At 38.8% G+C, this 16,898-nt stretch overlaps 1 protein-coding gene across 1 annotated transcript in view; it reads right to left on the bottom strand.

Moving 5' to 3' along the window:
* Positions 1-15,941, bottom strand: part of LOC139715880 (cyclic AMP-responsive element-binding protein 3-like protein 1) — a 50,954-nt gene extending 35,013 nt beyond the window's left edge. Inside the window, exon 1 of the mRNA XM_071627430.1 lies at positions 15,661-15,941. Within this exon, the coding sequence (XP_071483531.1) occupies positions 15,661-15,750 (90 nt within the window). The 5' untranslated portion in view covers positions 15,751-15,941. The remainder of the gene's footprint in view (positions 1-15,660) is intronic.
* Positions 15,942-16,898: the final 957 nt, after the last annotated feature.

The raw sequence follows: 16,898 nt of genomic DNA, 5'->3' as shown, positions 1-16,898 counted from the left end.
GTGTGTGATTCACAAGGCTTTATCTCTTTTGTTGAGCAACCCTCGCACAGCTGTTCAATTCCCTGAAACTGATATCACATAGCAAACAATCCTCCCTGAGTGCAACTGCCAGCAGATCTAAATTGGGAAACAAATACAATGACTGCAAGCACAAAATGCCCAATTTGCATAATTTTTTTTTCAAGCTTATCTTTTCAAAATACACTTATGGCAATACGTTTGTGGGCCGAGGCAACTTTGACATACACTACATAACACACACAATATTTGCTTCATGGAAATCAATTGTCAGATGGCCTAATGTTCCATGACTGATGTCAAAAATGTAATACCATTGAACAAGGTCGAGTCTTATTGTCTGTATGATGTTGTGATAATATGAGTTTCCTGTAGTGTTTGAAGGTAAGCAGTTCCAGTATTTTTTTTTCCCCAAAAGCCCTTATATTTGCACAAGGCATGCAGATTTTTGTTGTTGTTGTTGTTGTTTTGTTTTGTGGGAAGTGGGGAGATGAATCCTGATAAAGTTACTTGTGTTGGGAACTGCTACTTTATAGGCCTATACTCGATTTACTTAAACTCCATAAAAGATCCTACAAAAACACCATAAATAATGTCCATCACTATTGTCCTTTTTCTATAAGACCTAAAAATCATTGTAAGTTACTATATAGTAAGCATCACAGTATGCAGCACAGTATGGGTTAATACGAAAACAAATGTCAGTGACTCTTGACCTGCTTTGGCCTGTTTTGTTCCAGCAAATTTCCTGTGGCTATTATCCTGAATCAATCTAATGAAAGGTGTAATGCAAATGTCTTATTCACTTCTGTAAGATCCTGAGCTAGCTAATTCAAGCAGAGTAGAAAATCCACTTAAAGAATATCCTTTCATTCCTTACAGATGAAATGGTGAATCAAAATATGCAAGCACAGGTAAAAGCATGGGTGATCTCAGAGTCTTGTATAAAAGCACTGGTTTCCACTCCACTGGAGTTTAATCATCATTAAAACCATAATACTCTCCATTATGCAATAAGTTACCAGTAGCTAGAATTAAAGGGATCATATAGTTTTGGTTGAGACCTAATTTCAGGTTTCTAACATTTTTTTGTGAGATAATGAGAAACCTCTTATGAAATATGAAAGAGCATGTAATTCCATGAGGAATTCAACATTTATTTGATGAAAATTGGTTTTGAAACAGCTGAAATATCCAAAACAGAGCGATTCTAATGAGTGTGGGACCCACATATTATTAAGATCGCTTTGTTTTACTTTGTTTTTGAATGTTTCGGTCATTCCAAACCCGACTTTCATCAAATAAACTTTGAATTCCTCTTAAAATGGTATGCTCTGTACTATTTCATAAGTGTTTTCTTGGTATTTCGCAAAAAGTTAGAAGCCCAATTCTCATCTCCACCAATACTGTATCATCCCTTTAAGGGATGCAGCAAGAGAGGACTGATCTAGTCACAACTTGGAAAAAAAAATCAATCAAATGAACTCAACCATGTAAAGAATGATGAAAAGTGAATTAGGACAATTACAGAAAGAAACGTAAGCTCCAACATGGGATTTAATTCGGTTGTATGAAAACAGTCGACCCTTACAGCCAAGGGTTCAGACCCATGGCAACAGCTGTGCTTGATGAAGAACTGAAGCATCTCTTTAGAAGATACCAGTATACATATATATGTTGTAAACTCTATTATATTCAGTCCTTAGCTAGCTGGGAGTGGAGAATGGCTATAAGTTAAGTGACCACATTACCTCCCCCCCCCCCCCTACAAAAAATTAAATACAAATAAATAAATATATAATGCAAAAGAACTTTCCTGGACTGTAGATTTCAAATTATTTTTTGGACAAAAGGTCAAGATGACAGAGTAACGTACAATGTATACTGCTAGTAGTTGACTCAAGGCATCAAAGGGTGGGGCGCTTCTATGGGTGCAAGCAACAAGTGCTACACAAATGAGCTGCCATAGGAGGGGTCTTTCTTTGAATTATCGGCACTCTTCAGACAGCAAAGATGCTTATTAGCAGTACTCTTCTCTTGATGGCCACCCTCTTCCAAGCTTAGATGTTGGCAAATACCGCTGAAAGATCACTGCCCTATGAAGGATCCGAGGTACCCAACTCCATCACAGGATGATATTTAATTCTTTTATGCAGAAGGCTTTGAAATATGTATGCATACGTTTTACATTATGAAGGAGATATACTGTACTTCCAAGCATTCAATTTCATGAAATGAATCATACATCCACACATAGATGCCTTGATATATGGCACTGAACTCTTTCCAAGGAAAAGTTCTGTACGTTTGGGCTACATATTCTGACAGAATATTTCATGTAGTTCACAGACTCATTTAGTTCACAGAAATCATTTTAAAATCATTAGGTGCCTACAATGTACGTGTGTTGAAAAAAAAATATATGATCAATTCTTTTTGTATGAATTACAGTCTACAATACCCTGTATTTCAACAGCATGATATCATAAATCATATGAACTTGATAAAGTAACAACATATTTTGTTTTGTCAAAACTATGTCAGATAACTATTGGCATGTGAAACTCATGTGCAACATGCACAGTTTTCTTCCGGTTATAAGTACTGGTAGCCAAAACAAGACTATCAAAATCTTGTTCTTATTTGGCAAAAATGTTTCTCATCACAGAACTTTTCTCAGAGTCTTTTTTTAAAATCATTTTGTGTGTGCGTGCGTGTGTGTGTGTGTGTGTGTTTTTTTGTTTTTTTTTAAGTAGAACAAAGTAATGCTATTTTTACTATTTGTGATAAATTCTACGGACCCAGTCATTTGGAAAGATATAAACACACAAAAGTCAAACCATAGCTGTACAGACAAATCAAAGTAGTCAGACCGTATACACAGCAATAAGCATAGCGTAATAAACTTTTCCAATCATTACAGTAGATCCATAAACATCTGTTCATTCACGTAGAACTTCAGACCCAAGTTTACAACTGTACAAGAGAAGTGAACTCCCTTTAAACAAATATTCAACATTCTCAAGCGAGAAGTCAAGCAGTCCATATTTTTTGCATTCTTTTTTCCGCAGTGACATATACTTTTTTTATTCAACAGCATCCATACCAAAAAGGCTAATCTCAGTTAGTGGCTACTATAAATTGCCAAAGAGCAACATTAGCTTGCCAAAAAGCTTTCCTAACATGCAATCATAATTATCAAACAGACTGACAGTTACTAAGGGGCCTAAATAATGCTGCTTGTTCACTCTGCCTCTTATAAAACCTATTAGATATGTGAGTATACGGGTGTGTGTGTGTGTGTGTGTGCGCATATTTAGTGGCACTGGAATATTAATATGGAGAAAATCTGCCTGCATTCAGAATAAGTAATTATGAAACAGACTGACAGTTACTAAGGGGCCTAAATAATGCTGCTTGTTCACTCTGCCTCTTATGAAACCTATTTGATATGTGAGTATACGTGTGTGTGTATGTGTGTGTGTGTGTGTCCATATTTAGTGGCACTGGAATATAAATATGGAGAAAATCTGCCTGCATTTAGAATAAGAAAATCTAAAATGGCTCACAAGTCATCAGTTTTGTTGTTATTCTTTCCAAGAAAAAACTTCAAAATCGAATTGAGAATTCCCCTCCATCCACCACCCCCCCTCCCCCCCCCCCCCCCCCCCCCCCCCCGGAAAAAAAAAAAAGAAGAAGAGAAATCACATGTTCAGGCCTTTCTGTCTTCATGGCAGATATGATTTTCTGGATACTAACAGAGATATCAGCAAGGAGCCAAACATCGACTATAATAGAGAGGAGAAGGCCTCGGGTACATTGTTACACTTACACACGTCCTTCAAAAGAAGCCCTGACATTCCTCTATAGAGAATGAAGCTAAATTTTGTACACCCCATGCCACAACATGTAAATTGGTTGTCTGCCAAGCATGCAAAACTCTATATTAGCTCCTGATGGGGAACGGGTCAGGTGTATCTTATAGGCCTACCATGCTCCATTTCGAAGTTCTATTGTCTTTCAAGCAGTATAAAGACATTTGGCATACATACAAACAAGGCTATCAATGCACAGGCTTGGGTAAATCATGAAGCCATTGTCTAATCACAGGAAAAAAAAAGACTCTGTAAACTGACCAGTGAGTGGACTCTGGGAACACAGGTTTGTCCTGCCATTATTTTGCTAAGACTACTACTCCTGCATCTCATCTTTGAAAAGTTTTTTGTCGTTGTTGTTTGTTCCACCAGAAAGCACAGGTACCACACTAAGAGCAATGAACTTTTTTCCCTTTCTTTTTTAGGTAGTGCTTACTGAATAGTGACTAAGTTCAAGTGGCCCGACAAGTACCTGGACAAAAGAGGATGGGTGGGGTCGGATCACAAACACATACAAACACACACACACAAACACATACACACACTACACAGGTAAGAGATTTACCTTTTACTTCATTGATCAGAGGATGATAAAACCAACTGTGCGGCAAACAATTAACTCTTGGCGAATGTATACTTTCATGATCTTAACTGTAAAACTAAACCATGATTGGGGGGGGGGGGGATTAAAGACAGCAAAAGATCTACTCTTTGACGAAAGTAAAAGGTAGGTATCCATGACAAAGACAGGGAAGGCCTACCTCATTACTGGTAGAAGACACTGGGGGACAAAGAATATCACCACAAGGCTTCTTTTAATACAGAACAGATTAAATTCTAAAGATACTCAAAGCCACTTTAGAATCAATAGCGTGTCCCATACAATCTCATAGCTTCTCAAGCAAGGCCTAGATAAAGAGAACTGTACCGAGATTGATACTATCTTTTTAAAGGGTGTGTACAGTTCTGGTCGAGGTGAAGATTTAGCTTTTAACGTTTTGTGAGATATTCAGAAACCACTCTATGAGATATCAAAGAGCATGCAGTTCTAAGGGGTATCAAAAGTTTATTCGATGAAAATCGGTTTTGAAATGGCTGAGATATCAAAAAACAAGGTGAAACAAAGAGATACTAATAAAGTTGGGGCATGTCGCCTTTTATTAATAGCACGTTTTTGGATATCTCAGCCATTTGAAAACCAATTTTCATCAAATAAATGTTGAATCCTTCTTAAAATTACATGCTCTTTCATATTTCATAAGAGGCTTTTCATTTTCTCACTTAGGAATGTTCAAAACAAGAATCCCTACCTCAACCAGTACTGTACAGTCCCTTTAATGTATGAAAATCAGGGCAGGTTAGAGAAAGTGTCCTGGTATTAAAAAGCCAGAGCCTTTATGCACTTCACTCTCACTTTACTTGGTATTCAGCTAACAATGACATGATCATCACACTGTTCATGTATTACCCAATGTCTTTAGATACAAAGTATACTGTAGCTACAGCACCTTATCATTTCAAGAATGTTAGTGTTATCACCATATCATACAGCGTAGACATCACAGTCAACAAATTTATGGAGTCTCGTCAGCAGAAAATCATTGGGGAAATGAAAGAAATACTCAAATACACCTATCTCTCTGTCATTTTATTCTTAATAAGACTGTAAATTCCAGTGTTTGCCAAAAGTCGATGTGTATCTGAACATAATGTATTCATCTTTTCACGCATAATTTCACAGCACTAGGATGTGTTTGGACAGCCCAATTCTCATCATTGTCACTGCTCAAAATCTATGACATTCTTTTCCTGAATTGTATGACGTGAAGGTTTACTATAGCAAAGAATGGTGGTCTCAAAATATTTCAATCATCTATTTTTTTATCTTAAATGGCAGCACATTTCATAATTCAAAGTGGGGTATTGTACTACCTGGCTTGTCTAAAATATTTTTTTTTGAGCTGTTCATTTTGGATGACCAACAATTTATTACAATATAGAATGTTTTCTTAGTAAGATCTCTACCAATGAAAAGATGCTTTCTATGATAGCAAATACAAATCTGTATCATGTATTCCATGAATATTTCTGGTTTTACAGTATGTGTGTGCTTGTGCCCAAGTACTATGTATGTCTGGGTATGTGCGTGGGTGTCTCCATCTATGTATCCATATATTTTCATATGTCTGTGCGAGTATAGATTCTGCATCTGTTCTTTGCATCAGTTTCTATGTTTGGTTAGTGTGTGTTTCACTCTCATTGAAGCAGCGGGCGTGTCAGTCTGCGAAAGTGCATGAGTGTGGGAGGTGAAAGGGAGGGGAGCAGCCTAAAAATGTACTTGAACATACTCTTCTATTCTGAAAGTGCCCTCCAAATGTCAAGGTGTCACAAAGAATTAACCTCACGCCCTCTCAACCCCCTCTCCTGCCCCTCTCCATGCACTCTGGTTTAAAGCCCCCCACCCTCTCGCAAGACAAGAGATATTCACTCCCATTTCCAACAAATCTGACTGACTCAACCAAAGATGAACTTCCATGAATGAATGTCATACTAGAAGACGTTCTTGGGAAATGTACCTCTTGTTTGCAGAAATGTACCCAAACAAAGATTTATGGAAAATTTTTGTGCTGGAGTGACAAGCAAACCTTGGAATTGAGTAACACAGAAGGCAAGAATTGGAAGTGCAAGTACAATTCGATAAAGACAGATGCAATAGAGAAAAAAAGAATAACTTATTAGCTGTCATTATTTATGCAAATGTTTGAATCTATCTACTTTCCCTTTATAAGGCACTACACACCTCCTTTTACATTCACATCCCCAAGGAATGTTGAGCTCATTATCACATCGAGCAAGAGAAAGGATAGGGACTTGTCTGTAAAAATGCAAAAATATGGGACCTTTGGCCACATCCCCCTTTTAGCCAAGAGGGGGGAATATTTTTGTAATGTCCTTGTTTGAGAACAATTTTTTTCATTATATTACTTACAACTGAGCCACTTGTTCTGTGAACAGACCATGAATGGCACTCTGATAATGGTGACATCTCCTTTTCTCTTTTCCTTTTTTACTTGGTGTTATGGAGCAGCTTTGGTAATGCCAAGATCAAGATCTGTGATTTGTTTGTAGTCTGCGGTTGACATTTGGAAGCCATTTACTGTGAAGACCAGACTGTGAACTTCAAAACTCCTACACAACGCTTCCATCAAAAACATTTGATGACTGCAGCCCACTCACCCTGCAAATTGTAAACACTTGCTGGTGTAAGTCTAGTAGTAAAGCAATCACAGACAAGCCATTTCAAGCAATAATTTCACACAAGCAGTGCCTGTTTGGAGTTTTCTGATGACAGGATCTCAAACAGTACATACCTTCTTGAGAATTTAGTATACAGCGTACAAGGGAGAAAAAAAAACAGATATCAAAACAACCCTTGAACAAGCAGTTCACATTCCTGAACTGCCTTCCAACTTGAACTTTTCAAGATCTCCAGGAAAGTACACAATCAAGCCCATGGATTTGTCAGCTACAAGTGACATAAGGTCAAATAGTCTAGTTTATGATACATGCCGCTGTAATAGAATAGAAGTTCTAACGTTGTGGAGGAAAGGAGAGAAGGGATGTGCAAATATTACCTTGGCAAGTAAATAATCTTAAAGCGTCAGTTTGGTGTTATCTTTCCAAATGCGCTCCCTCAAAAGAGATGAAGGAGAACTGAAAAACGTTCTTCAAAGTGTTCTCGACCCTTGCAAGATTTAGAACACTCTCCACATCCAGCACTGATTTCATTATTCTTTTTACTTGCTTGTCAAGCAAGAAGTCGGGAAGGTCCCACTCCATTTCAATATCTCTCTAAATTCAAATTGCTGGTGACTGAAGACTACACAAAATAACTTTCCACCTCAGATATTCTTAAAAATCCATTTAGCAAGTTACAGAGTCTGTTGGTATATTTCCTCACATAATTTCGCAGATTCAGTTTGGCAATTGGCCTCGTAAAGTCTGCAACATCAGTCATAGATAATACTCACAACAGCAACAGTGATCGTAACAACATTTTCAAATCTCAATATATAATGTATTGTACAAACAACAGACAATATTTGGAATTGGCCGTGTTCAAATGATCAACTTTGATGATCGTCTGTTGAAGGATGGTCATTCTTTATATTCAATATAATAACCTTGATGAAACAAAATTTCTCTCACTAATTAAATGGTGAAAACTGATTACAGCAAGTCAAGATCTTTGCGGTGGGTTAATCAATCAAGTTTGGTATTTTAGACATGTTTGTACATGGTTTTACACTCTGCTGCTAAAATGAGACTGATGCATATACTACAGTGTATGCCCAACCACACTACATTATTTGGCATAAGGACACTAACACTATTCCTTTGCTATGACAAGCAATTTTCATGTGCTTGTCAGATATCAGAGCCATTTTGCAGTAATGGTTCTGAGAATTGACGACAATATATTCTCTGTTATTACTTTATTACACAAGTCATGATAAGACCAGGGGACATGAGACAAATACTCCCAGATGCCTGCTTAATGTCACATGATTCATGACCTATACCAGCATTTATTACAGTTAGAACTTTTTAAACGTATCAGACACATTTTGTTTCATTGCTCCTTTGTCTCGCTTGCTCACACATATGATACAAATGTGTCGTTAATGCGCCAATGACTTCTCATGAAGGGGAATGTTAAGATTTCAATATCTACATACACCCTGTGCATCAGTGTCCCTGATGATCCGAGTCCCCCATTGTTTTTCCAGGTCCTGCAGGCCAGCACGAATGATAACGTGAGGACACCGCAATGGGTCAACGTCCACAAATTTGTCACATTATCAGTATTAACATCAAGCCAGATCTGTGGCCTTAAAACTCACAATCTGGCATGCCACCAACCTTTTCAGGTATCATTGCATTGTCTCTTCACCCCCACCCACCCCCCCCCCCACACACACACATACAAACTGTTGTACTTTGGACGATTATCTCATCATTGTTTCTGACAACTTATTCTTTCCACATTGTTAAAGGGGGAAGAGATGTGGGGAATCTTCAAAGCAAATGATACAAGTGCCTCCTCCACTAAATCTGTGCTGTAACTGATAAGTGTTTGATAGCATGGCTTTTTCACAAAAGCAAAGAGTAGCCTACTGGTAATCATTCTGTTTCATAATTTTGACAACTGAAAATATGGTGGTTGACCATACTCAATATCAAAATGCATAGTTTGCTCTTATGATCACATTCTGTAAGAAAAGTTTAATCAAACATCAGATGCACTGAATAATTTGGGATACATTTCCATTGTCCATTACTGACACCTAACCTTACAATGTAGGCCATATAGGGCCTATGTTAAAAAAAACAAACAAAAAAACAAAAAAACTAAATTTTAATTCCAGCTGCAAGACCCTCATGGGTGGAAACAAAATGAGTCCCTTTTGAACTACAGTGTGAATCTTGGTTAAAAAAGACCCCCCCCCCCCAAAAAAAAAAAAAAAAAAAAAAAAAATGACAACAGGGGCTTGGAATTCAAACTTTACACATAATATACAGCTGGGGAAATGATATAATATGGTTATCATTCAAAACATATGTTCCAACCTGACCCCATCATACATGGGAGACTTTACAATATTGTATATTGCTTGAAACATGTGACGTCAGCTTGGCGTGTGCAAATTATTCCCTATTGACACAAGAATACACACAAACAGGAGGTTCCAAACTATGACGTACTTCAGCCATTAACAGTGTGGTTCAATCTGGGGCCTTAGCAGCGCCAGATGTTTGGGCCAGAATATTGGATTTTTGGAATGGAATCAATTTCAAGCCAACACTCCCTGTTTCACAATGTACTGGTATTTCTTTACAATCTGAACATATCCCAAAGAAGTATTTCCTATTTCTTTTCCCCACTGAACTGCGTCATAATACTTCACACATATCTAATAACTGGTCCATGAATACAATGCGCTGAATGATTCTGATGACCGGCAGCGTGGTGTTTTGTCGTTGATGGCATGCCTGCTACCTGTTGCACAAGGCGTGTCACGGGGAGTTCCGCTTGAGTAGTCATGGACTGGAAGAAGATGGGTGGGACCTTGCAAATCCCTGCATTCCACTATGAAAAGACTTGGCAGAGGGTGACCAATGCTGGCAACAAAAGAAGATTTGAAAGCAGCACACAACTTGGGAAAACACCCAAATGAACAAATGTGTGTGAGAGAGAGAGATAGGCAGAGGACAAATATATCATACAGGTTGAACAGAGGCGACTATGCATTGTCCCTCAAATAGATGTGGCACCGCTTGTAGAAGGTGACTGGATGTTATACTTTGGCCACTTGAAAACGCTAAGGTGCACTCGAAGGAATAGTGGAAAGCACGTGTTCACTGGCATCTTGCGCAACTCTTCCTGCTCAATACTGGGTAGTTATCAAAGCAGAGCCAAGAAGGCAGCTATAGGCCCATCCACAAAATTACCAATAGGCAGTGTTTTATTACAGAGAGATATCAAGCTTTATCACTGTAATTATCATGATTTCAAATCCCTGACTTACATTAGATATCTATATGTAGGAATAGCAAAAAGGGTGTTTCCCATTTTATCATGAGGGATTTTTTTCCATTCACCAAAACTCTTCTTTTCAGTAGTCAATCATTCTTCATTTCTCAAAAGAAATACCATGTTTCTTTTTGTTTTTGCCCTTGAATACTCCTTACTAGCTAGGTCTTGAGGTTTATAAACTTCATATTCAGCAATGATGATGAACTACCTACAATTTCTTTTCTAAGGTTGAAAATTATTAAAATAACTCTTCTACCCCCTCTGCTCTGCTCTCACACTCCAACCTCCTTTAGTTACTCTTCACTGAACACTTTAAAGACACTTTCTTTATCTTTCACAGGAATATAGGCTGCAGTTGTGTTCACAAAATCACTTATCCTGCACTTAAAAAACAAACTTATGTTTGTCAATGTCCTTGCTTTCACCAGCAAAGATTTTTTTTTCAGGGCTTAGCAATTACATCAGCATGTTGAGTGCACATGAATCTCTTGCTTCTGAGCTGAGAGAGCTTTCACGCACCATCGCCAACACGACACCGTGTGTTTGAGCACCAATTGTGCTGCCTGGGCGTGGTAGTCAGAGTCTTCAACCTCACTTCACCATTTCGAGGACCGATTCTTTTACAAAGAATCCCAATATTCATTGTAAGCCAACATGCTTCTCTGGTATTATCTGATATCAAATACTGTCCCCATGATATCGTATCACTGCTTTCGATGTAAGATAATTGATATTTCCTTCCACAGAGTTCTCTACGAAAACAAATGCTGTGTATACTTCGCTTCAAATGGCCACAGCATCTGCACCCTACACCACATCTTGTGTTGCATCAAACTATAGGCCCTAATCTTCCTGCAACAATGGATAAAATTTGCAGATATCAGATGATCACAGTCATCTAAATACAAGTACAAATTGTCAAAGGACTTGTCTGAAGGGTGCAACTATTACGTCAGTACCCATGATCATGAGGGATCTCACTGCAGTTTGACAAAATTCATAGCACAAAGACACTTTCACACCCCACGCCAAAAGGATGCTGCTGATGTTTGATCACACCAGAACATGATTCATTCAGCCATCAATTAAAAAACAAAACTCTGTTGAAATAACAGCAATAAATTGCTTCACATTTGCTGTAATACAAGAGTGAACACATCATTTGTGGAGGCTATCTTCCTTGCACTGATTCCATCACAACCTCTTCCTTATCCCCCCCCCCCCCCACCCCCACGATATATAAAGGGTTGTTACAATGCTTAGGTTCATTAACTTCCTTCCTCCTAAAGGCCTATAAATTGCATGACCTGCTCTTTGTTGTGGTGGTTTGGTCGCCTAATCCATGGACTTCCAATATCACTGCAACAAGTCAGACATCAGCATTTCCTGTCCACAACGGCAGCCACTGGTCAAGGGCCTTTGTTGCAAGAGTCAGTTATCTTTAAACTTTTGATGTATCCTATCTTGATTACTTCACTGCATTGCCAGAACAGGTGTGATTCTAACTTCAAAAGTGCCAGAACAAGCAGTACAGAAAACCATTACTATCCATGATTCTAAACTTGCCTGAAACACAAAGTTGGCCTTCAGGACCAACAAGCTACAGTGTATTAATCAAAAAACTGTGCAAGAGGAATAGCTTATCATATCATGGTAAAGCCCACTGGAATCACAATGTGTAATACACTGGAAATGTGTTGGTCAGCAGACAGGTGTTAAAGGATGTAGCATTGAGTGGGAGTGACCAACTTTTCTGTTTGACCTGTGCGTTACCCGGAAACCATACTTTCAATATCATATCAAATGCTGGGAAGGAAACTTACTGCACCATCTGTCCCATATAAATAGTCTGAAACTTCAGCCCTGTATGACAAATTTTGTGTTCAAACTGTGTCAGTGTGTATTGGTATACATGCGTGTATGCAGGGAGGTGGAATCTCTTCCCACCTCCCTGGTGTATGTGTGCATGCGTGCACGCATTCATGTATAAATGTACAATGTATGAGTAAGAGTGAGTATGTGTGTGTGTTGTTGTGTGGTTTTTTTTTTTTTGGTACATTTATACACAAATGCAATGTATAATGGAAATTTCTAGAAATACCTGTTAAAAAGGGTGCTGAAGGAATTGTGTATGTACATTCTTCTCTCTATTGTAAAACTAAACCATGTTTTATCACAAATTGATTGCTTCATCTTCATAAGATGAGACAGGAAATTGTTATTTTTTTAACCCGCTTTATCTTCATTTAAAGGAAATGATTGGACAGTTGAACAGTTTAAGGAAATCTTACACAGAAGAGTAAACAATAAATATGCACAGGTTGTTGGTTATGTATTATATAGGCCTACCCTTAATACTTACAGGAAGTGATGTCAAAGTTCATAAGACCATGTGAAACAAGATCAAGACTTCTAAATTTAAATAGAGCATTAAAGGTCAATCCCTTTATAGGAACTCCACTGTGTCATCTATTTGATAAAGTACGCAGTTCAGTCACATCAATGCATTTTTTTGTTTAAAGAAAAAAAAATTGAGAGAAAAAGTCTAATATTTTATGAAGATTGTTTGTGCAAATATGTTGACCTTGACCTTATAATGTGATTCGTGTGCAGGTCGTCTCCCCACATACTGGGTACATATTGGATATGTACAGCTTGTAGTACACTACAGGTACTGTATTTAAACATTGCTTTTCATGGTTGTGATGTATTCATTTTTGTCCTCATAGGTGGCTTGTAGTTGTGTTGAACTGACTTACAGTGCATGTTATACTACAAACACCCTTTCCCCATGATTACTCATGTATGGGGAAACCTTGAGCAACCTCTGTTTAGTTTCCTGAGGAAAGAACAAGCACGTCCTGTGACGAGTTTTCATTGAGAGAAAATAAAAACAGCAAAGCAATATTCAAAAATTGGAACAAAGACACAACAAATTCAGATGCAGCCGACCAAACATGTCTGAGTATCCTCATATTGTATTGCTTTCTTTGTGAGATAACATTCAACTTCATAAAATTTGCACAAAAGCCTGCATAACTCCAAATGATGCATATTTCGGTACCATGCAACAAACAGCACTGTTTTTCTCTGATTATTTATGAAAACTGCATGTATGTACATGTATGATGGCAAAAAATACTGTATCTGCATTTTTTCTTGTGAAGTGCTCTATAAAACCTGCAGCTGATTGGCTGAGAGCAAGTGGACCCCTGAGACTCTTTAGCCTGAAAATTTTATTCCACGAGGTCATCAAGGTCAGGTGTGATATGTAGGAAGAACTGGCGGAGGAGGAGGAGGTAGCACAGAGTAAGAATTCTCAAGGAATGACGTAGAGTTTCGGAAGCCTTGTCACTCTTGGGAAAATTTGCTGGTGCATTTTTTTTTGGGGGGGGGGGGTAGAGAAAAAGAGGAGCATATTCAGACATAACAGGAAACCATATGGATTCCAGACACCTTCTCTAGACAGTCCTTAACTGTCTGTCTGCAGCAAAACCTATACAACTATTTGAAGTACTGACATCACAGTGGGTTAGAGAGATAGAAAAAAAACCCACAACATCATGCAGCTGTATCGACTATGGAGCTAGCTCCTTTGGCTGAACATGACCTTTACATTCAGTGAGATGACATCACAACAGAATCAAACAGATACACAGCAGTAGAAGGGGGTGGGGTGGGATGTCACACTAGAGCAATAAGAGACATGATATCTATGTTGTGCCTTTAGAAATATTGTAATCCTAGCTGCTGTTCACCTTTAAAAAGCAATGCAACAATAATTTGCAAACTGGACTGACACTTTCAGGACCAAGATCTTGAAATCCAAAACATATTGCCAGAAACTACCATGTTGCCATGGGAACTAAATGAGCTAATCAAATTGATGTATAGGCCTACAATCAGACTCCATAATGTGACTGGGAGATGTTATTTGTACAACACACCCATAGTAAAAGCATGCATCCTGCATGTTCAGATGAAAAATAATGGATAGGCCTACAGCAGAAGTTTCAGAAAATGCAAAACAAACACAAGACTGTGACATCTTCCTCTGTTTGCTTTGCTCTGTTCCTCTACAGTTTATAGAACATTAGCAACACTACAGCATGTTCACCCTTAGTGGACCTGTAATCTGTAGAAGTGTGCATCGAATTCAAAGTATATTGTAATTCTGCAGATTTAAATAATTACCATGCAATACATATTGGTAAAAAAAAAAATGGTATTACAGTATAGTAGTAGTACACAGTCACAAACACACACACATGCACTTCATCGCACAGCAAACTGGACACACAACAGTGCAGTGGAACAACTTGGGCATCAGGTGGTAGCTATGCTAGATGTACATGTATTGCCTTCAGTCAATCTTGCTGTGATTTCTCTTATAGAAGGGCAATTGGGGATAAATCATGCTCACAGCAGTGTCTTTGAAGGTCTCAAGCAAAGATACTTGTAATAGTATCTTATTGATATTGAACATGATTGAGTTTATTGTGCTGCAACAAGACCAGAAAACCCTACTGAATATGCTGAATTGTGGGCCACAGACCAGGGTGGACCTAATTTAATCAGACATGCTTTTCACGTCAGACATTGCACATACACTGTAATTTAAACTGAAAACAGGGCCGTTAGAGAGCAGTTGTATCTAGCATGGTAGGAACACACATCGCACCCAACCAGAAATCGATACATAACCCCCTTCTCGTGTCCTGATACGGGAGCAACAATATGATTTTTTTCCACCTCCCTGTTTCAATGAATGGAATACTAAGTACACACGGCATACGCAGTATCGGTGCTATGAGGGAACATGTGACCGGCGAACTTAGCAACTATAATAGACCGGCCCATCCCACCTGAAACAGCTGATTGGACAAATAGTCCGTCTCATCATCAGCAGCGACTGTTCTGAGCGTGGTTTGTTCTCGTCACCAGGGAGATCTAAGATAACGATAATTCTACTGTACACATAATAGCATCACATCTTGTTATACTTGATAAACAAAAATCACTCTTTATCATCATCAATGTCAACATAACTTACATTTCTGCGCAAGGAGGCGCCTTCTTTTGATCAACATATTGGACGGATCGAACGAGAACAGTACCCTACTATGGACGGCAAACATGTGACAAGTCCGATAATTCTAGGAATCTTACCACATTGTGAAACACATCCGAGTCCAAAATGTCCTTGAAATCAGTTTCTCCGCAGTCAAAAACTCTCTCTTCACCTAGGAACCCCTCCATGGCGCTATATGGGCCGTAGTCTAGGGACGGTCCGGTCAATTTTGGGGAAAATCTGTCTGAATGCCGAAGCGAAGACGAACCGCTATTTTTGCCGTTCTCCCTTCACAAGCTTCACCAAACCAATGAACGACAGTAGAGATTGAGAGAGCGCGTGAAACGTGAAGCGACGCACACAGAGGGAATCGTCGCTGCCAGAACAGGAAGATCGCTGGGGCGGAGCGTCTGCAGGCGACAATGCTGTCGCGACAGTTTTACAATTTGCTTACGCAACACATGTGCCGTTGAATTTGCATTTCTACTCCGCGCCGTGGTAATACGGGGCGCATCACGCAAAATGGAGTGTTATGCACTACGCACAAAATGTAGTTTGATGTTTTATTCGCAAATCTAGAAACAAAAAAGTGTTGTAATTTGCCTTCGGTTCAAGTAAACTGGTCTCCTGTCATAGAATTTTCGATCATGTACTCTATCACATCAACTCTCTTGGTATATGATCTCAGAATTTCATAAAAATCAGTGCGGCAGGATGGGGGTGTCAGAAAATACATACCAAATGAGGAGCGCGCCCTGAGCGCCACGTCGCTGTAGTCTTCCAGGTGTAACCAATCACAATGTGGCCGTAGCTTCATAAATATTGAAATCATACTGAATATTCATCATGTAGGCGTTCCGACCACTGCATGACGAAAAAGCACGTGTATCATCACTGTTTGTAAACAATAGTTCTCAACGAAATTATCCTATTGTATGTGACGAATTGTGACGCCTTGTCATAGACCACGTCCACAAGAATGACGCTTTCTCTCGAGAATAATCCATCAACAGTTGAGACTTGCAATCTTAGTTAGAATTTTACAAAATTGTGTGGCAATCACCTCTTCAAGTGATGCAGTTGATAGAACTGTATAATCAAGATGTACCTGCCTAGCTACTGCTACCTTCTTGTTGACAAGCACAAGTCACAGGATACACAAATGGATACACACATAGCCTACGCGCGCGCGCACACACACACACACACACACACATAAATATAGATATGTCCCAATTACTCCTTGTTGTGCCATAAATTCCATCTGAATGGCATTCTGTGCACCATTTCCTTCAGCATACAGACTGACCTTATTACTGCAGAGTTGGAACAACCT

The sequence above is a fragment of the Diadema antillarum genome, unplaced genomic scaffold (genome assembly GCF_040938485.1).
Source record: "Diadema antillarum isolate AM-2024a unplaced genomic scaffold, OU_Dant_1.0 scf00000057, whole genome shotgun sequence".
Lineage (NCBI taxonomy): Eukaryota > Metazoa > Echinodermata > Echinoidea > Diadematoida > Diadematidae > Diadema > Diadema antillarum.
Note: the sequence above shows the minus strand (reverse complement) of the source record. Positions and strands in the feature narration are given on the sequence as shown.